Here is a 20,883-nt window from a genome sequence, read left to right as displayed (position 1 = left end):
TAACAACTTTGAAGGGACCACAGAGGAAGCAAATGACAGGAGAAAAGGACAAATTGGATGGGATGAGAAATGAAAACAGAATCACATGACCTAGACGCAGTCCACGGGGTGTTGCGGGGCAGTCCTCGGCTAAGGCTTTTCTTTTGAAGAGGTGAAGGTGACAGTCATTGGCACATGCTGGCATCCTGGGCTCCAGAGACTCTCCAAGCCAGACTTTTCTTTGGCAAGAGCAAGACTTATTTTCCAGGGAAATTTGGAAAAGCCGCATTGGCGGTATTGTGTTCCTCCTGGGTGACTTGGTTGTGGCTTCCTAAGCTGGAACTGCGTTCTGGTGGGGGTGGGGGACAGCACCAGAGCCCTGCGGGCTCACCCCGAGGGCCCAGCCTGCATTTCCCACAGCGGAAGGAAAAGGCGCTGCACCTGGGCAACTTTTCACAGTGAAGAGATCGCCTTTCCTGGCTGCCCCTCGGGTCCTCCTGCCCGCAGACGGCAGCCCCCCGACCTCGACGGCCAGGAAAGGGTCCCCCAAAGGGGACCTGACCCACCCCGAGCTCTGGAGCTGCTGACGCTCGCATCCAGGACATTTGAGATGGGAATCCAAATCGGCTACTTGGAAATGAAGTGCTGCAGGCAGCCCTGGAGAGACTCATGGAGTTCACTGTACATTATTCCATCTACCGAGGCAGCGCGTGGCACGACTGAACGGCTTGGAACAAACACAGAAATTAGCACCACAAACACTCAGGAACCAAATACAATCCGCTATGGTCACACCACAGACAATGCAGGAAGAGGCTTTTTATTGCTTGTGTGTGTTTTCAAATCAAGTAGGCACAACCCAGTCCTCATAACAGCCCTCGGGAGTGGACGCACTGGGGCGGGAGGGCGCCGGAGAGCGCAGGAGGGTGAGTGCTTGGCTATCCTGCCCAGTGGAAAGGAAAGTGACGTGCATTGATCTTAAAGTCCTTGGCAACAGACTGTGGAGGCGATAACAGGATAAAGAAAGCAGGGAGAACGAGGCATGGCCAGGTACCCCGGTGCGCCTTCGAGGAGACCTTAAAACAGATAGCACCACAAGAGAGAAGTATAAAAAATAAGCACCAATTTTCATTGAGTTATCACCTACAAAAAATGTGGTTTCCCTGCCCTGGACATTCTCCCATCAGGCTCTGTGGGAAGAAAAGCGGAAAAAAGGAAGCAAATAAAATTAATCTAAACCTGTGTTTTAGTTTAAGTGCATGTAGAAAAAAGTAAAATATCAAAAATTTTTTTTCCCTCCCTATTAAAAAAAGGTCTAGAGTGAATCAAAAACTGTCTGAAAAGGGGCACTGGGACCTGCTTTTCAACGGCAGCATCAATTCTTGCTGCCCCGGGTAAATCTCCAATTTATTGCACGTTCTTGGCCAGGGCGGGGGTGGGGAGATTTCCTACTTCTAATCAGAACTGTCCTGCAACCCAGAATCCATGCCTCGCCCATTCTGTTCGCGGGACTGAGACTGGGTTTCCGTGCATGATTGAAAGCCAGGCACACTTAACATTTATAACAATACAATACAAATATTTACTTAAAACTCACAAAAACATAAGCACCTTTAATCCATCGGGAAGGCACCTGCAGAATGACATTTGGCCTCTGAATGGATCGTGTTGGGGGTTGTTAAAAACGGAGGCTTTGGTGACGGTGGGATGACCTTTACAAGGCTTACCTCGCAACATTTTTTGAAGGTCAGGGGAAATACGCATCTTCAAGTTGAATTTAGAAAAAAAAAATACAGCGTCCACATCTGGCAGTCCCTCCCCCAACCCCTGCGAGCTATTCACGAACAGGATTGGTCAGGCGAGCTGGGGGGCCGGAGGCCTGGCCCCCGCTCCCGGGGCGCGTGGGTGTGGACAGAGCGTGGGGCGGGCCCAGGCGCTGTGGTGCAGCTAGGTCATGTGATTCGGCTCCGGGTGGGGGCGCGGCTCCTTCCCTCTGTTCTCTCCGGGCTGGGGTCCCACGCCCCGCGGTGCCGAGGCGCAGATGAAGTCAGGCGGGAGGGGAGGGAGAAGCCTTCACTGTCCAGGATCAGGACGTGCACGGGACACTCACGAACGAACGGCATGCTGAGGTCACGAGGTTGCTCTCGGGAGCCCGGGCTGGGCGGCTCCTAGCCCATGAAGCAAGCTGGCCCCACTTCAAATCCAAATTTCTGTGACGCTTCACCGAAGTCATTGAACATGATGTCCACGATGGGCACCTGCTCCACTTTGGGGGTGTCGATCTCCAGAACCGTCTTCTGGTAGCCTTTCTTGGTCTGGGGAAGAGGGAGACAGGTGGCCGGTGGTTAAGAACAGTAGGGGGTCTTGGGGTTTACCAATCGCCTCCCATACTCTGGCTGGCTCGGAAACCCGGGCTGGTGTCCTGTCTCCCACCTATGGCTGTGCTTCCCCGGGCGAGTGTTGGAGGAAATACAGCTGATCAGAGCATGCACTTAACCCCTGTGGATGTCCCGAGAGTCCCCCTTGCACAGGTGGGAAGGGGGTGGGGTGGGCATCAGTGAGGCGACAGGACCCTCCCAAGGCTTCAGGTGCAGCTGAGGCTAACACAGGATCGGAGCTGATCAGCCTTTCCCCCGTGCCCAGTCCAGACTCCTTGTGATACCCCAGGTATTTGCTTCCAGGCAGCCCCCCAGGACCCAGGGCCAGCTACAGAATAAGCAGGGCACATGGGAAAATCAAAGGGTGGCTCTGGATCAGCAAAGGAGAGTCCAAGGTGGCACTGGCAGAGCCTTGAGCCACGTAAGACCCCCCTACGACCACCTGCCTCACACCGCCTTAGGCACTCGGTGGGCTGGGTCTTCACCTGCACAAGTATGGGAAGGTGTGGGGACCTTCTACACCCTCTGGTCCAGAGGAGTCGTAGGTAAACTGAGGCACAGAGGGCCGGGGTAGCGCAATGAACCTGGCCTGCACGATGAGTCGGCACCCATCCCTTGCTCAAACCAGCACAACCCTGGGTGCTGGGGTGGGGGATGGAAGCCTAGGAGAGGCCTCCTCCCTCCCAGAACACAGGCGGCGAAGGTGTGAGATTCTTTGGTCCCTCCCCAAAGCCACCCAAATGTAACTCGCGGTGTTCAGGGCATTTATAACTGAGGCTGAGCTGGCCCTGCTGTCCTGTCAACTTCCCCCAAGACAGGGGCCTCGGAGGTTGCATCTTTCCCGCAAACCAGGAGCCTGCAAACGCATGCTGGGCAATGGCTTTTGCCACCTCAGACCCAGACCGGATTTACGGTCTCAGCGGGATCTGGACCTGGGAAGGATCTTCCACTGCCCCATCCCCAGAAGAAATGATCAGATAAGCAAGTCGAGCCAGCCAGGGTTCCCTCCGGGGTGGGAGGCAGTGTCCCCAGGACGCAGCCCTGCAGAGGGCCCAGCACAGGCTCCCAGGCCAGAGATTTCGATAGCAGACAGCAGCTCCAGCTCCCCCGGTGTTCTGCTCCCTGACCTATGGGGAGGGCGTGGCCACGAAGGGCCTTATTCTCCCCGGCTATGATCTTAACGTTCCCGTTCCCAAGGATGGTGTTAGGAGGTGAGGCCGTCGGATGGGAGCTGAGGAGGTCCTGAGGATGGAGCCCCATGAGTGGTATTAGTGCCCCTATAAAAGAGGTACCCAAGAGACTCTGCCGTGTGAAGGTGCAGTGAGAAGCTGCTATCTGCAGCCCGGAGGGGAGCTCACCAGAGCCTGCCTTGCTGGCAACCTGGTCACAGACTTCCAGCCTCCAGAACTGTGGGTGACAAATCTCTGGTGCTTATGAGCCACGCAGCTGGTGAGATTTGTCGTGGCAGCGAGTGGACTAAGAGACCCTGAGCTAGAGCCAGCCAGCCGCGCCTGTCCCAGGCTTCTGACGCTCGGACACGGAGTGAGATAAACATCTGTGGTTTTAAGCTGCTAAATTTGGGGGGCTCATTGGTTACTAGCAATGGATAACCAATTCACTTTCTGTGACTCAGTTTCCTCAGCTGGAAAATGGGCACGCCAACGTCACAGATGCACTGTGAGAATGATTGAAGCTCATCTTCCCTGCATGCATTCCTGGTATTACCCACGAGACTCTCGAGCTTCACCTCCTAATGTCCACTTCTCCCCACGACCCTGCCCTTCTCACAACCCTGCCTCGATAGGATCACCTTTCTCCTTACTGCAGCTGGCTCGGCCTGGAATGATTTTCAAGTTGGGATTGGAACTTCAGAGCGAACGCGAGTTCTCGGGGAGCTTGTTAACCCCATGCACCTCTGACCCCCGCCCAGAGAGGCTGATTCCGTCAGGCTGGGGTGGGACTCAGAATCTGCATTTTAACAAAATGGGTGTCCCAGACAATTCTGATAGGCATGTTCATGACTGGCCTTTGAGAAATGCTGTCCTAAAGGACCTCACCACAGGGCGCCCCGGGGCTCGACAGCAAAAGCACACGGTTCCACGGAATGCCGAGTGTGGGGCAGACAGCACCCTGTGGCCAGCTCAGCCCTGCAGAACGCAGCTGGGATGCTGCTGTCCCACAAGCCCGCCTGGGGGTGGCCACAGCTCTCCCATGGAGAGGAAGGGCAGGGCCAGTCGCAGCTCTGCAGTGGCTGGGAAGGATGGGTAGGCAGCAGGGCTGGACACAGGATATTCAATGAGAGGCGGCCACCCATACCCTCCAGGGGTGAAGCCCTGCGGGGTACTGACCTCCTCACCCTTCCCACTGGCGAGGAGCGAGAGACCACCCCTGCCTGTCTAGGCCCCTCTCCTCAGGCCTCTGCTCCCTCGCCCGGTCCCACTCAGGGAGTCCAGTGAGATGCTCGGGCCTGGCTTCGCCGGGCCACTGCAAGGCGGCACTGTCCTGGGGAGCTACGTGAGCTTGGCGACAGGTCAGCAAGCCAGCAGGCAGTGCCCGGCCTTTCTCATCCACCCGGGAGGCCGGGCAAAGCAGTTCTTCTCAGCGGTGGCATCGGTCACAGCCCTTCTCAGCGATGGCATCAGTCTCTCCCCGGAGGGATGGGCGGCGTTTGCTGAGCTGTCTGGTGATTTCAGGGGATTTATGGGACCCCTCTGCTCCCATTATCAGAGTGCTTAGAGAGGGGCGTATTTAAAGTAGGCCGCTGCAAGCCGCTCTGTTACCCCATTATTCCAGAGGCATAAATAACCATTATAGGCCAGGAACGGCCCCCCAGAGGCGCCGAAAGCTACACAAACACCAGGATTTATGGGGCGCGCTGCCTGGGCCCTCCTGCAGGTGATTTGTGCCTCTCCACTGGGCCCGCTCAGCGGCCCCGTCAATCAGGCGTCCCAGCCACACGATGGCCACGTTGGAATTCCAATTTCTTCGGCCGTTATTACAATATGAATCACGTGGACCTCTGGGGCCCGAGGCAGGGCTTTTGCCGCTGGCCCAAGTTCAGGGCATCAGGGCCTCCTGCAGCAGCCCCCGTAATTAAATGAGAGGGTTGTGACTTTTCAAATTGCGGCTGGGCTTGTCAGGGACGAGGGTCAGCAGGGCACCTGCGAGTCCAGGCCAGCGTCCCTGCATGCCACCCCCATGGCCGCCTTGCACCCAGCTCCACACTGCTGCCACTGCCCACCGTTCCACCCAAACCTCCCGTCCAGCCTGGCCACACAGCCTGCCTCTGCCCTCTGGGGTTATGCAGTGTTGAGCCATTCTCTCTCCATCTTTTCAAAGTCAGAATCTTTGCTTTCCAGAAGTAAAACGGCCCTGGAGCTGCTTCTCCTCTCCCAGCCCAGAGTGCAGTCTGGGTAGCCCCGTGTTTCCAATCCCGTCTGTGTGTGCAAAGACACTCTAAGGACAGTCCTGGAATTCAGGAACGCCTGCCATGGGGAAGGGGTGAGAGAGCGGGCCAGTGTCTCCTGAGTTGTAGCACTGGGTGGCTAACCGGACCCACGCTGCTGACTGCCTGAGGACGTGGCGCGGTCTGGATGGCAGCTGCACTTGGTTCTCGGCTTCGAGGGTCCTCATCCTCGGCCCCAGAAGTGCCAGCTTCTTTGGGTTCCATGGGGAAGAGGAAGGAACAGGTCCTCTATGCCCTTGCAGCAGGTGAACCCTCTGTACTCCCTTCAAACCTTAGTTCTCTGTGTAGAACGATGCTTCTCCATGGGGGAGATTTTGGCCCTGGGAGATGTGTCTGGAGACATTGTGGGTTGCCGTCACTCGGTAGGGCGGCTCCTACTGGCATCTAGTGGGCGGAGGCCAAGAATGTCAAACAGCCTGCAGCCCCCATCAGAGAGCCGTCGGGCCTTGATGTCAGAGGGGCTTGCTGGGAAGCTGCTCTTGGACCCGGTTCCCTCCGCATGGCTGATGGGACCAGAACCAGGAGGTGATGGGCGGATGTTACAGACAAGTAGACTTAAGCCCCGTTCTCAGAAGAGCTTCCTCGTCCTGCGGCTCTGCAGCCATGGCCTGGGCTGTCTCAGGAGGTAGTAAGGTAACTGTCAACCGAGGTATTCAAGCTGCAGCTACGCCAGGAAGGGGCTATGGTGAGAAGAATGCTGCAGTGGGAATTAGGAGCCTCAGCTCTGCCACACCTGGGGACCTTGGGCGAGCCGCCGTAACTCTCTGGGCCTCAGGTTTTGCGTATGTAGAAAGAAGGGAATGCTGCTATCGGAGGTTCACATTTGGAAGTGGGGAGCGTTTCTGGTGGCGTTTGGCGCACCCAAGACTGGCAAAGTTACATGTCCAGATGCCAACAGCACACCCTCATCACCGGGAGACACTGGGCTGAGCGACAGCCCTCTCTGCTTGTGGAGTTTAAGCGATCCCGGCTTGACCCTATCCCGGGATGCAGGTGCAGCCAGAAGTCAGGTTCTGAGACCAAAGACTTCTGGGACCTCCCAGAAGGTCATGGAATGAGTAGGGGCAAGAGCTTCAAGAGGAACTGGGATGAAAGAAGTTGGATCTTCCAGGAAGGCCTTAAAGGCAGCAGGAGCCTGTCTAAGCCAGATTAGGGAGCCGGGGTCTGGCCCACCCTTTAATCTCCACAGGTCCTCTGTGGGATCCATCTCTCTAGCATTGTCTTCCAGGAACCTTCCCCTCTCTGGAAAGCTGTTCCTTTCCCTTTACCAGACTATACCCACTGGGCCAACTAGTTTCCCTTTTTGCCATGGAAGCCAGGAAGCTCAAAGCCAAACTCAGGGATCTGTCACTCCAGATCCTGCCTCTCCTTTACAGGGTTCCTGATTTCTCTTCACCTCCATGCTTACTGCCTGACACTTGTGATCCATAGTATCTAAAAATAGTCACAGGAACCGGGTGCTCATCCAGGGCTTGTAGTGAGTCAGACACAATTCCGAGCTCTAAAGGCATGGTTTGATGTGCTCCCCAGAAAGCCCTGTGAGGCAGGTGCTACGTTATCCTCATTTGGGGAGGACGGGTAAGGTCCCTGGCATTTTTTAATGCCTCTTTCCAGGGACACAGATCCATCAGCCTTACACAGGGATGAGATGAGTTCGGCACATTCCACAGTCAGATCTGAAGTACTGACCCCAACCAATCGCAGAAGGCAGTGGCGGCGACAAGTACTCCCAGTGGCCGCGGGATGGCCCTGGGAGACACAGCGTTAACCCTCAGTGTAGCCCTTGGGCAGCAGAGAAAAGGAGCTGAGCGTCCTATGGCTGACAGCCAGGTGCTCCCCAGCGGTGCTGGGCAGGGGGAGGCGGGATTGGAACCCAGGTCCACTCTGCTCCCAGGGCTACAGACGGTCCTGGCAGTCTCAGTCAGCGCCACCCTCTGGCTTTCCTGCCTGCCCAGGCCTCACTCTGAAGACCCATCTGTGCTGCTCAGAGGAGGGCACCCTGCAGGGCTGGCCCTAACGCCAGCCCCGTTCCCCTCAGAAGCTGGCCTGGGTCGGCGCCATGGCTTGGACGTTCGCCCCCTCCAAATCTCGCATTGAAATGTGGTCCCAGTGTTGGAGGTGGGCCTGGTGGGAGGCGTCTGGGTCACGGGGCTTGGTGCTGCCCTTGGGGTAATGAGCGAGTTCTCGTTCTACTAGTTCCCATGAGAGCTGAAAAAAGGGCCTGGCACCCCCTCGCTTCCTCTCTCCCGTGCCTTCCACACCCCAGCCCCTTCACCTTCCCGAGACTGGATGCAGCCTGAGGCCATCACTGGATGCAGATGCTGGCACCACACCACCTTCCTGCACAGCCTGCGGAGCTGGGAGCCAGGTAAACCGCTTCCCATTCTCCCAGCCTCAGGCGTTCCTTTCTAGCAACACGAAGGGACCCAAACGCTAAGCGGTGTTTTCTGCAGGGTCTCTCAGGAATCAGCGGTGGAGAGAACGGGCTCCAGTGTCAGTGACAGGAAGACCCACAGACTGGGCTTCTCAGCGACTCCCACCTCCAACCTCTAAAAGGCCACACGAGGGGGACATGTCTGAGGCTCCCGCAGGCCTGGGATCTTGGGGCACAGCTGCACCCTAAACACCTCCGGGACACGCAGGCACGTCCCAGACCTGTGCGATGGCCCTGGCAGCCCTGGGAGGGGCAGTCTTGAGGAAACCTTAGCGGAGGTGAGCCCCGCTCGCTACGTAGAGAGGAGGAAAAGGCGTGCATGTGGGAAGGCCCACGGGGGGGCAGAAAGGCGGGGGTATGAGCACCAATACCAGCCCTGACTGCCCGTGAGGTGTGAGCAAGCCTCCCGCAGCTCAGGCCTCCGTTCCCTTGTCTGGGAGCAGAACAGCTCTCCCCGCACGGAGAGGGTCCACGGGCCGGGCAGTCCAGAGAGCTGGCAACTCTCCGTCTGCAGTGTTTCCAGCATGGCCGTGCTCTCGGGAACAGGCCCAGCTTAGTTCTGGCCACTCCCAGAAGAGCCCTGTCCAAGGAGAGGGAGGCTCCCAGCTCCAAACTGGAACCACAGTGGGTCCTCCATTCCTCACTCCACACCACAGCCCTGGATGGGGCGCGGGACCCAGGCCCCTGGCTTTTCCAGCCAGGTCTCAGATGTCCCGTCCTAACCCACGGAACTCTCCAAAATTCCCGGAGCTCTGGCTACACAGGCCTGGGATTCCCAGTCTACCCTGCAACTGTGGGGCTGCCTGGGGGCGAGAGCCTGGTCCGAGGCCCTCACTGCCCTCCGGCAGGCATCCTGGGGACAGGTCAACCTGTGCTGAGTGAGGCGTGAGCAGGGATGCTGGGGGTGGCGCGGGACACTCACTGCACAGCCGTCCACCAGGGCGCGGATATAGGGGTTGTTATCATAGGACATCTCCTCGTCGTTGGAGCCCAGGAAGCGGATGGCCTTGTCGTAGCTGCCCGTGGCTGCGTCCTGCCAGGCCACTGACTGGTAGCAGTGGTAGGTGACGTTCTGGTGGGCTGAGGCACTCAGCAGCCGCAGGAAGGTCATCTGTACCACGCCCACTGGGTTGCCCTCGGCGTCCACATAGGAGAGCTGGGGGGACAGGGGGGTTGGGGCTCAGCAGGGCAGGGACACACACAGCAACAAAGCCCCACATCCGCACTGCCCTGGGCTTCACCCACACTGTGTTCTTCTTGGGGGCACTACCTGGAAACGTACTACACCCACAGATCCCCCCCCGAGGCCAGCGCACATGGACTCCCCTGGGCGTTCCCAGGAACAAAGGGAACCGTGCCTCATGTCCTTCGGGGCCTTAAATAATCCACCCACTCCTCTTGGCCTGTGTAGGCTCGGCACCTGTGCTGCCTCCTCCAGGAAGCCCACCCAGAATAGATGCTCTTGCACTTGCTCTGTGGCTGCCCTCCCCAACCTCAGTTTGTCACAGTGTCTTCCCTAACAGACTGTAAGTTCACAGAGGGCAGGATGGCATCCTTCTTGCTCGTTTCTGGCCCTGGTACCCACTCCATGGCTGTCCCAGTGTGGACTTGATAAAGCTTTGCTGCATGGTGAACGGCAGCCAGTGTCTCCTGGGCCAGCGCCCACTGCAGTCCCGGCTGCAGCTGCTCTCCTTGCACCTCCACCCACGCCCTCCTCCCCTTCTGCCACCTGGGTGCCTCCATCCCAGATGGTGATCTGGGTCTGCCTGGTTTGTATGTGTTGAGTGAACAGAGAACCATTCTCAAAAATACGGCTTGCATGAAGACTGGCCTCTCATCCCTAAAACACAGAGCTCTGCACCCGATCGCTAGGTTGGGGCACCTGGAGCAGCAGGTGAGCCCTGGCTTCCCCTGAGTCGGGGGGTGCCGGGCCAGAGAGGGGCATTAGGTTCCCTGGGGGTGAGAGGAGGAGGTCTTAGAGCCCCCCTCCCAGCTGTACCACACTTCTCCCTGCGCCCTGGACAGTAGGCGGCCTCCTTCTGCCCCGAGCCACTGACCGGCTCCTCCCTCTGCCTGGGACACTCCCCACCCGGTAGGAGGTGCCCCCACTGCTGTCCTTTGGGTCACACTGCCCCTAGGGAAGGCTCCTCCCCACCTCCAGCCTTTAAGGCTGGCTTAGGGCCCCTGGTCTGCATCCCAGCCCTCCCTATGTCCCTCCACTCCAGCCCTGGCCCCCTATCATCCTGCCCCAACGCTGGCAAAGGAAGGTGCTCACAAGATTATGTGAACAAATGACCATCTGCCGGGTGCCCAGGATGTACAAGGCCCTGGCCAGGGAGACTGTGAGAAGCTGGAGCCAGAGGGGGCACGAGGCCTCAGGGAGTGAGTGGGCCAGCTGTAGTGAGGTGCTCGGGGGAGGCAAGCCTGAGGGTCAGGGCTGTGCAGATGGCTGGGGTGACCGGGGACCCTCCTGGAGGCACGGGGGTCCTGGATGATGTCTGGCACGACCACTCAAGAAAGGCCACTCCTCCTCTTCCCAGAAGTGTCCCCTCAGGGCAGTGAGCAGGCTTCCTGTGGCCAGAGTGGCTCCATCTGCCTGCCTCGCCTGTGCCAAAGGTCAGCCGGGGACTCTGGGGACATTGACCCTCCCTGAAAGGCCTCCCAGTCTCTGCACAAATCCAGAGAAGGCATCAGAGAAGGACAACATGCAGCTTCTTTGGTGGCCTCTCCAGCATCACTAGCTGGGCATCCAGAACTGGGCTGCTCAGCTCCACCAGGCACAAGGCCCGTGCAGGGCATCCTGAGCGATGATGCATCTCACTTTTGCATCTGTTGCAAACTCAAGGTTTCTGAAAAGCCTGACACTGCCAGGGGACATGGATGCATCTTAGCTCCCTGAAATGAAGCACACATCTCTCCCGGCCTAGGCAGGGCCTTGAAGGACCTCTCTGCAGGGAAGGCCTGGCTGGGCAGGGCAGCCTGTCCTGTTTGCAGCGTCAGGGAACGAAGCAGGCTAAAGCCAGGGCCTGAGACCTGCTCTGCCCACTCCTGTGCAACCGCTGCCTCGTGGTGGTGTGTTTTGGACCCTGCCTCTGGTCTGCTCCGGAAGAGCCCCAGTGAACACGGGAAGGGAACTGACTTCAGTGTTACCACTGCTGTTTGGACACCAGGACTGGGAGGAGGGTGAACACACTGCAGGACCCACTTTTTCAACAGATGTCACTAGAATGTGCCCAAGGTGAGCAGCCGGCCCGGGGCCTGGGCCTTCCCAGGGGCGAGGGAACACACTGCGGCCCCAGGGCTATCGGTGAACTCCACTCGGACGCAGCCACGAGAACCTTAGAGGCAAACCTTGAGGAGGAAAAGTGAATACCAACCGCCAGGCTGTGCCATCCGGCGTCCTTCCGGGAGGGAACGTGACTGACTCAAGGAAGGGTGTGCACCACAGGGAGCGGCGGTGGGCAGCACCGGACACAGAAGGACCTGAAGCCCCCAGTGCCCATGGGGCGGCAGGGGGGCCCGGGGGCATGGGGCACGCAGCCCTGCATCGGAACTCCAGGGTCCCATGGTGAGGCCCTGCTCTCCTGGTGGGAGGGGTCTCTACAGTATTATCTCAATATGGTGCATCGTGGGTAGCCCTGCCCAGATACAATTCCCATTTCTGGTTTTTTCTTTTTTGTTTTCCTTTTGAGATGAAGTCTAGCTCTGTCCCCCAGGCTGGAGTGCAGTGGTGCGACCTCAGCTCACTGCAACCTCTGTCTCCTGGGTTCAAGAGATTCTCCTGCCTCAGCCTCCCGAGTAGCTGGAATTACAGGTGCACACCACCATGCCCGGCTAATTTTTGTATTTTTAGTAGAGATGGGGTTTTGCCACATTGGCCAGGCTGGTCTTAAACTCCTGACCTCAGGTGATCCACCTGCCTCAGCCTCCCAAAGTGCTGGGATTACAGGCGTGAGGCACCATGCCCAGCCTATTTCTGCATTTTCTTTTTTAATAGAGATGGAGTCTCGGTGTGTTGCCCAGGCTGGTCTCAAACTCCTGGGCTCAAGCGATCTGCCCGCCTCAGTCTCCCAAAGTGCTGGGATTATAAGCACGAGCCACTGAACCCAGCTGAAAAATCCAGTATCTTTGAGGAGAGGCCTCCATCTACCTCTTGTCCACGTATGATCTTCACAGAGCTAGAAATAAGGCCGTGGAAAGATCCTGAAGTAAGCTGACGTGTTCCCTGGGTCGTCCCTTCACCCCACCCTTCATCCACTGTCTATGGGACAGGATGAGAGGTGGAAATGGGCTACTCGGGCTGAAGGTTGCAAATGAAGTTTCACAGCCATCTCCTCCAAGCGAGGAAAACAGGCTCTTTCTACTTTTCCCATGTTGGAGGTGCTGTGAGAGGCTCTCTTTGGAGGCTGAGAGCTGTCATTGCGGGGAGAGGGCAGTGCCGAGCACAGGCTGGTAGCCACTCGCAAGACTGCAGAATGCACCCTGCCACCTCGGCCCCCAGCCTCCCCAGGGTCCCTTCCCTGCCTGAGCCCACACCAGCATCCCCTACGCTCTGTCCCTCCGGGCCAAGCAGCCTTGGTCCCGGGCCCTCCCTGTCCCCGGGTGTTTCAGGTCCTTCTGTATGCAAGCAGCTCTTTTTGGAACACAGCACAGAGGCAGCGGCGGAGAGGAAAAGCAGGAGGAGGAAGGGAGAAGGGGACTGCAAGTCCACGGCAAACCACAAAACAGGAAGCCTCCAGAAACACGGCCACAGTGAGCACAGACCCTCGGAGTGTCTGCAAAGGAGCTGGTATCTGACTTGAAATCAGTAACAATGAGGGCACGAGAGATGAATAATCAGCTGTGAATGTCTTCAGGTTACGAGACGAGAGGCTTCAGGGGTGCAGACAGGGCAAAGGCGGCTCAGGGCCAGTGCTCTGAGTCCTTGGGGAAAGGATGGCCTCTGTGTCCACCCAGGGAGGCTCGGGCTGGTGCCAGGGTGCAGCAACCAATGGCAAGTGGTCAGGCCAGAAGCCGCAGAACCCACGGGCTAGCTTCTGAGTGAGCAAGGCCCTCCTTTGAGGGCCACTTGGGAGTGGGGTCACCAGATCCCAAGAAGGGAAGGAAAGAAGGAGAATCGGGCCCATAAATGGCACCCAGAACCCATCAGTGTTCTGGAATCGTGGTCCTTTAACTTGCTGGGAGAAGAGACGGAACTCTGCCCTGCATTCCAGGAAAGGGCCCAAATCCAGCTCCCGTGGGGCTCCTAGGGGGACACTCCACGTGGCAGAAGCAGCCACTGTCCTCACATCAATGTGTCCAAACTGGCTCTTGGGCACTACACCGGCCAGAAGAACCTCCTATGTGTTCCTTCCTGGGAGGACAACGTCTTTTGCTTTCAGGGATGGATTCCGTAAGACTTGATCCCCAAAAGCAAAAGCAAGATTCGTACAGTGGTGTGCAGCGTCACTGGGAATCTGCAGCCCGGCGGGCAGAGAGACGGCCCCTCAGCCCTGAGCAGCCGGGGAGAGGGGATCCGTGGTGCAGGTTCTAGAAGGAGTTCTGAATGGCTTAAGTGGTCTGGGATCCATATCCTCTGCTCTGCCATCAGACGCAATGAAAGCAGCTTCTGGAGGGTCTGACCTCAGTGCCCAGCTGCCTGGGGCTGCACCGTCTGTGGGCAGAGGTGCAGCTCAGGCTGGGGCCCACACCCAGCTCTGGGCGCCCTGCACAGAAACGGAAAACCATCCGCCAACTCCAGGCTGAAACGCACTCTTGTCGGGGTGACGGGGGCTGGGGAGAGGACTCCACACCTAGCTGAGTCTTGCTGTCACGTGACGTGGAGCAGTTTGGCAAGAGCGGTGTGGCACACATGGCAGCGATGGGTGCCATGCAGAGCCGCGAGCCAGCCGTGCCGCAAGCAGGCAGTGCCGAGGTGGCCGGGCCGAGGTGGCCACTTACCAGGGACCCCCGCTTGTACTGACTATACCAGGTGGAGGGCTGCTCTTTGGGCCAGCGGGCCATTTTACTCTGTAAGATACGAGATGGGCGGGTTTAAAGTGACAACCGCAAAGACGCCAGAGGCCACCTTACCAGTTTCCCACGCTTGAATTCACTGAACCAGGAGCCCGGGTTTTCTTTGGGCCAAGAAGTGATTCTGGCCTAAACGTGCAGCGGGGAGGTGGGGAGGGAGAGAAACAGAACAAGTGGGTTACTTCTCCGGCCTCCAGAGCAATGCCCCACGCTCTCCCGGCCCCTGGCACCTGCGTCCTCAGGCGAGGGGCTGCGGGGAGGCCCCACCGAGCACCTCCGATGCAGCCTGAGGGCCCCGGCCCTTGGGGAGACTGACGGTCACGTGAGAATGAGCCCGGCCCAGGCCCTCAGGGGATGAGCCTGGCCTGGGCCTTGGGGGAGACTGGAGGCCACATTAGGAGCCTGGCCCTGGCCCTCAGGGAGACTGGAGGCTGTGTGAGGAGCCTGGTCCCCGCCCTTGGGGAGACTGCAGGCTGTGTGAGGATGAGCCTGGCCAGGGCCCTCGGGGAGGCCGTGAGGAGCCTGGCCAGGGTCCTCAAGGAGACTGGAGGCCACATGAGGAGCCCAGCCCCGGCCCTTAGGGAGACAGGAGGCCACGTCAGGAGCCTGGCCCTGGCCCTCAGGGAGACTCTGGAGGCCACGTGAGGAGCCCGGCCCCGGCCCTTAGGGAGACTGGAGGCTGCGTGAGGAGCTGGCCCGGGCCCTCTGGCCCCTGCTGCTACCCACGAAGGGTGCGCTTTGCCTGTCCTGTTTTGCATGTTAGTCCCCAGGCCAGCGCCTGGTGCTCAATCACTGCTGGCAACGCTCACTGAGGGAGGGAATGAATGAATGAATGAAGAATGAATGAATGAAGAATGAATGATGGGCCAAGGGAATGGTAATAAAAGCCAACATTTACTGCAGGCGAGGGGTGGGGGCACCCTCATCCCATCCTCACAGCCTTGCCTGGCTGCTGCGGCACCGGACTGTGTGTGTGTGGTGTGTGTGTGCATGGTGTGTGCCATGTGGGTATGTGGGGTGTGTCTGTGTGGAGGGTGTGGTGTGTGGTATGCATCTGTATGTGTGATGTGTGGTGTGTACTTGTGCGTATGGTGTATGTGAGGTATGTGTGGTATGCATCTGAGCGTGTGGTATCTGTGTGTGTGGCGTGTGATGTGTGATTGTGTGCGTGGTATGTATATGTGTGTGTGTGATGTGTATCTGTGTATGTGGTGTGTGTGTGGTGTAATGTGTGGTCTCTGTGTATGTGATGTGTGGTGTGTATCTGTGTGTGTGGTGTGTGGTATGTGTGGTGTGTGTAGTGTGTTATGGGTCCATCTGTGTGGTGTGTATCTGTGTGTGGAGTGTAGTATGTGTGGTGTGTATTTGTGTGTAATGTCTGTATGTGGTATCTGTGTGTACGATGTGTGGTGTGTGATGTGGTGTGTGGTGTGTATTGTGTGTGTGCTGTGTGGTATCTGCATGTGTGGTGTGTATCTGTGTGGTATGTGTGGTGTATGTCGTGTGTGTATGGTGCGTATCTATGTGGTATATGTGGTGTTTATCATGTATGTATGTGGTGTGTATCTGTGTTGTATATGTGACGTGTGTTGTGTGTGTGGTGTGTGATGTATGGTGTGTATCTGTGTGTGGTATGTGTGGTATGTATCTGTGTGTGTTGTGTGTGTGATATGTGGTATGTGTGGTGTGTATCATGTGTGTGGTGTGTATCTGTGTGATGTGTGGTGTATGGTATGTGTGGGTGGGGTATGTGGTGTAGTATGTGTGGTATGTATCTGTGTGTTTGATGTGTGATGTGTATCTGTGTGGTGTGTGGTGTATGGTATGTGTGGGGGGTGTGTGTGGTGTGGTATGTGTGGGGTGTGTGATGTGTGGTGTGTATGGTGTGTGGTATGTGTGGTATCGTGTATCTGTGTGTGTGGTGTGTGGTATGTGTGGTATCGTGTATCTGTGTGTGTGGTGTGTGGTATGTGTGGTGTGTATTGTGTGTGGTATATGTGGTGTGTACGGTGTGTGGTATGTGTGGTATCGTGTATCTGTGTGTGTGGCGTGTGGTATGTGTGGTGTGTATTGTGTGTGGTATGTGTGGTATCCTGTGTGTGTGCGGTGTGTGGTATGTGTGGTGTGTATTGTGTGTGGTGTGTATGGTGTGTGGTATGTGTGGTGTGTATGGTGTGTGGTATGTGTGGTATTGTGTATCTGTGTGTGTGGCGTGTGGTATGTGTGGTGTGTATTGTGTGTGGTATGTGTGGTGTGTATTGTGTGTGGTATGTGTGGTGTGTATTGTGTGTGGTATATGTGGTGTGTACAGTGTGTGGTATGTGTGGTATCGTGTATCTGTGTGTGTGGCGTGTGGTATGTGTGGTGTGTATTGTGTGTGATATGTGTGGTATCCTGTGTGTGTGCGGTGTGTGGTATGTGTGGTGTGTATTGTGTGTGGTGTGTATGGTGTGTGGTATGTGTGGTATCGTGTATCTGTGTGTGTGGCGTGTGGTATGTGTGGTGTGTATTGTGTGTGGTATGTGTGGTGTGTATGGTGTGTGGTATGTGTGGTGTGGTGTGTGGTGTGGTGTGTGTGGTGTGGTGTGTGGTGTGGTATGTGTGGTGTGTATGGTGTGTGGTATGTGTGGTATTGTGTATCTGTGTGTGTGGCGTGTGGTATGTGTGGTGTGTATTGTGTGTGGTATGTGTGGTGTGTATGGTGTGTGGTATGTGTGGTGTGTATGGCGTGTATGGCGTGTGGTATGTGTGGTGTGTATTGTGTGCGGTATGTGTGGTGTGTATGGTGTGGTATGTGTGGTGTGTATGGTGTGTGGTATGTGTGGTATCGTGTATCTGTGTGTGTGGTGTGTGGTATGTGTGGTATCCTGTGTGTGTGTGGTGTGTGGTATGTGTGGTGTGTACTGTGTGTGGTATGTGTGGTGTGTATTGTGTGTAGTGTGGTATCATGTATCTGTGTGTGTGGTGTGTGGTATGTGTGGTATCCTGTGTGTGTGTGGTGTGTGGTATGTGTGGTATCCTGTGTGTGTGTGGTGTGTGGTATGTGTGGTATCCTGTGTGTGTGTGGTGTGTGGTATGTGTGGTGTGTACTGTGTGTGGTATGTGTGGTGTGTATTGTATGTGGTATGTGTGGTGTGTATGGTGTGTGGTATATGTGGTGTGTATGGTGTGTGGTATGTGTGGTGTGTATGGTGTGTGGTATGTGTGGTGTGTATGGCGTGTGGTATGTGTGGTGTGTATTGTGTGTGGTATGTGTGGTGTGTATGGTGTGTGGTATGTGTGGTGTGTATGGTGTGTGGTATGTGTGGTATCATGTATCTGTGTGTGTGGTGTGTGGTATGTGTGGTGTGTGGTGTGGTATGTGTGGTGTGTATTATGTGTGGTATGTGTGGTGTGTACTGTGTGTGGTATGTGTGGTGTGTATTGTGTGTAGTGTGGTATGTATCTGTGTGTGTGGTGTGTGGTATGTGTGGTATCCTGTGTGTGTGTGGTGTGTGGTATGTGTGGTGTGTACTGTGTGTGGTATGTGTGGTGTGTATTGTGTGTGGTGTGTATGGTGTGTGGTATGTGTGGTATGTGTGGTGTGTGGTATGTGTGGTGTGTGGTATGTGTGGTGTGTACTGTGTGTGGTTTGTGTGGTGTGTGGTGTGTGGTATGTGTGGTGTGTATTGTGTGTGGTATGTGTGGTGTGTGGTGTGTGGTATGTGTGGTGTGTACTGTGTGTGGTATGTGTGGTGTGTATGGTGTGTGGTATGTGTGGTGTGTGGTGTGTGGTATGTGTGGTGTATTGTGTGTGGTATGTGTGGTGTGTATGGTGTGTGGTATGTGTGGTGTGTACTGTGTGTGGTATGTGTGGTGTGTGGTGTGTGGTATGTGTGGTGTGTACTGTGTGTGGTATGTGTGGTGTGTATGGTGTGTGGTATGTGTGGTGTGTGGTGTGTGGTATGTGTGGTGTATTGTGTGTGGTGTGTGTGGTGTGTACTGTGTGTGGTATGTGTGGTGTGTACTGTGTGTGGTATGTGTGGTGTGTATTGTGTGTGGTGTGCACCTGCGTGTGTGTGTGGCTGAGGCTTCTTGGAGACTGACACGTGTGCAGGTGGGGGCTGCTCACTGGCTGCCTGCCTGGATCATATGCAGCCAGCTCACTCTGCCACAGGGCACCACTTGTGCCCGCTTCCTGGGAGGGCGCCCACTTAGGGCCTGCTTTCCTCAGAAGCCGAGGCTGTAGACACACAGGCTGGGCCCAGCAGGGCGGGCCTCAGTGACGCCGCGGAAGGCACGGATGGATGGGTGGGTGAGCGGCCATTCCTCTGAGAGGAGACCTGCATGCTGGGTCCCAGCAACAGGACAAGGGGAGCCCCGGCTGCCCGAGGGTCCACTTGCTGCAGGTGTGGAGTGGAAGGGCCCCCAGGGCCGGCCTGTCCCCAGCCTGGACTGACGGGGGCCCATGTCGTGCGCCATGAGGACACAGAAGACTGATTCTTGGCTGAACCCCCCAGCCTTCTTGAGCTGGCCTCGTGCCAAGAAGGCCAGAAAAGGGGATCCCCTGGAGGAAAGGGGTGTCCCACCTGCCTCTCACGCCACTCAGAGCTCTCCCACCCTCTCTCGTTTCCAAATGTGCCACTGTCGATGCCAAGCCCGGGCGGCGTGAAGGCAGCTTCCTCCTGGAAGAGCCCCAGGATGTGGGCGAGTGCGGCTCCCCCAGCCTCTGCTGTGAGCCTCCTCCAGGTCCAAGGGGGCCGCCGAGGAGAGCGTCTCCACTTGCCCTTGGCCAAGCAGCTGTAGCCCAAGCCCGAGGCTGCAGCCCATGGACGCCTGGCTGGTCAACACTTGGGGAGCCTGGGGTCACTCGGCGGCCCCACACAGCTGTGCCGTGAACACCCGCCACGGCTTCCCAGGAAACCTCTGAGTCTGGAGGACTCTGTCCCGTGATTTCCACAGCGGAGCGGCCACCCGTTTGCAGAGGCAGGCCGTGAAGGAGGGCCGAGAAACCTCTTTTCTAAGGGAATTCCATGCAGGGCCTCTCTGGCTGGACTGAGGGAAAGGAGAGCTGAGATGGAAGGTTCCCGTGTTTGGGTTCTCTCTGAACAGGTTTGTCACTAGGAAGGCAGGTTCTCAAGGAGTTAAAACTCCAGGTGGGGGAGGGGACCCCTACACTCGGAGCCCCACAGATCTCCAGCCATGTGCAGCCTCCGCTGTAGCCAGTGGGCTCCTGACCCAAAGCGGGTGCTGAGTTCAGCACGGTCAGGGCGTGATTGAGGGGTAAGGGGATGGCAGTCCCCAGGGAGAATGCAGCTGCTCTTCCCCTGGCAGGAAACTGCTTCTGGGGCGCTGAGGGTGTTAGGAAGCGGAGGCTGCAGGGGCGCACAGGTCTGGACCTGCACAGCAAACCGTTGTGGCCCCAGAAACAGGTGGCCTTTGCCTGGGGCCACGCGACAACCACGAGCTCACGGAGGAGTGGCCGTTCAAGCTGATGCAGGGGCACGAGAGCTGCAGGCTTGGTCACCTTCCAGGAGCGACAGGGAGACCCAGTCCTCACCTGGCCTGGACCAACACTGGACCTGCTTCAGGTGCATGCTTGAGGGATAGCAACACAAGCCCGTCCACATGCATGCACATGCCAGCCACATGCACCCACACACCATCCACACACATGCACACGCCAGCCACACACACCCACATACCATATACGCACCCACATCAGCCACACGCACCCAAACACCATCTACACACCCACACACCAGCCTCATGCACCCGAACACCATGTACATACCCACACACCACACACACACACCCACACACCACCCATGCACCCACACACCATACACCCACATGCCAGCCACGTGCACCCACCACCCACACACATCCCACACACAAGCCATACACACACACCAGAGACACCTACACACACCCACATACCAGCCACCCATCCACACACCATCCACACATCCACACACACACCCACACACACCATACACATACCAGAGACACCCACCCATCACCCCCATACACCCACATACCAGCCACCCACCCACCACCCACACACACACCCCCACACACCATCCACACACCCACACACCAGCCACATGTACCCACACCTACACACACCCATACACCACCCCCACACCCCCCACACACCCACACACCATCCACACACCCACACCAGCCACACACCATTCACACACACCCACATACCAGCCACACACCCACACACCAGACACACACACCCAAACACCATTCACACACACCCACACACCATCCACACGCCATCCACACACACACCATCTACATGTACCCGCACATCATCCACATATACCCAAACACCATCCATATGCACCCACATGCCATCCACTCACCCAGATATACACCCACATACCATCCACAAACTCCCATACAGCATCCACATGCTAATACACACGTACCCACAAACCATACACATACACATTTACATGCGCTCACACGCCATCCACACCCATTCACACACCCATGTACCATCCACATGCTTGTCCACGCATACCCACAAAGCACACCCACACCCACACGTGGACACACCATCCACATGCACCAACATACCATCTACATGTAACCACATGCCATCCACACACGCACCTACA

General features: G+C 57.0%; 1 protein-coding gene across 2 annotated transcripts in view; it reads right to left on the bottom strand.

The window, feature by feature from the left end:
- Window positions 1-783: 783 nt before the first annotated feature.
- Window positions 784-20,883, bottom strand: part of LOC105471887 (collagen type V alpha 1 chain) — a 208,003-nt gene continuing 187,903 nt past the window's right edge. Inside the window, exons 64-66 of one of the 2 annotated variants that reach the window (XM_011724690.3) lie at window positions 14,198-14,266; window positions 9,180-9,413; window positions 784-2,294 (exon numbers count right to left, since the gene is read on the bottom strand). In XM_011724690.3, coding sequence (XP_011722992.2) covers window positions 2,148-2,294; window positions 9,180-9,413; window positions 14,198-14,266 — 450 coding nt within the window. In that variant the 3' untranslated portion in view covers window positions 784-2,147. Of the gene's footprint in view, window positions 2,295-9,179; window positions 9,414-14,197; window positions 14,267-14,329; window positions 14,399-20,883 lie in introns of both variants that reach the window. The other variant, XM_011724688.3, reaches the window with a different exon arrangement.

This window comes from Macaca nemestrina, chromosome 14 (assembly GCF_043159975.1).
Source record: "Macaca nemestrina isolate mMacNem1 chromosome 14, mMacNem.hap1, whole genome shotgun sequence".
NCBI classification, from domain to species: domain Eukaryota; kingdom Metazoa; phylum Chordata; class Mammalia; order Primates; family Cercopithecidae; genus Macaca; species Macaca nemestrina.
Note: the sequence above shows the minus strand (reverse complement) of the source record. Positions and strands in the feature narration are given on the sequence as shown.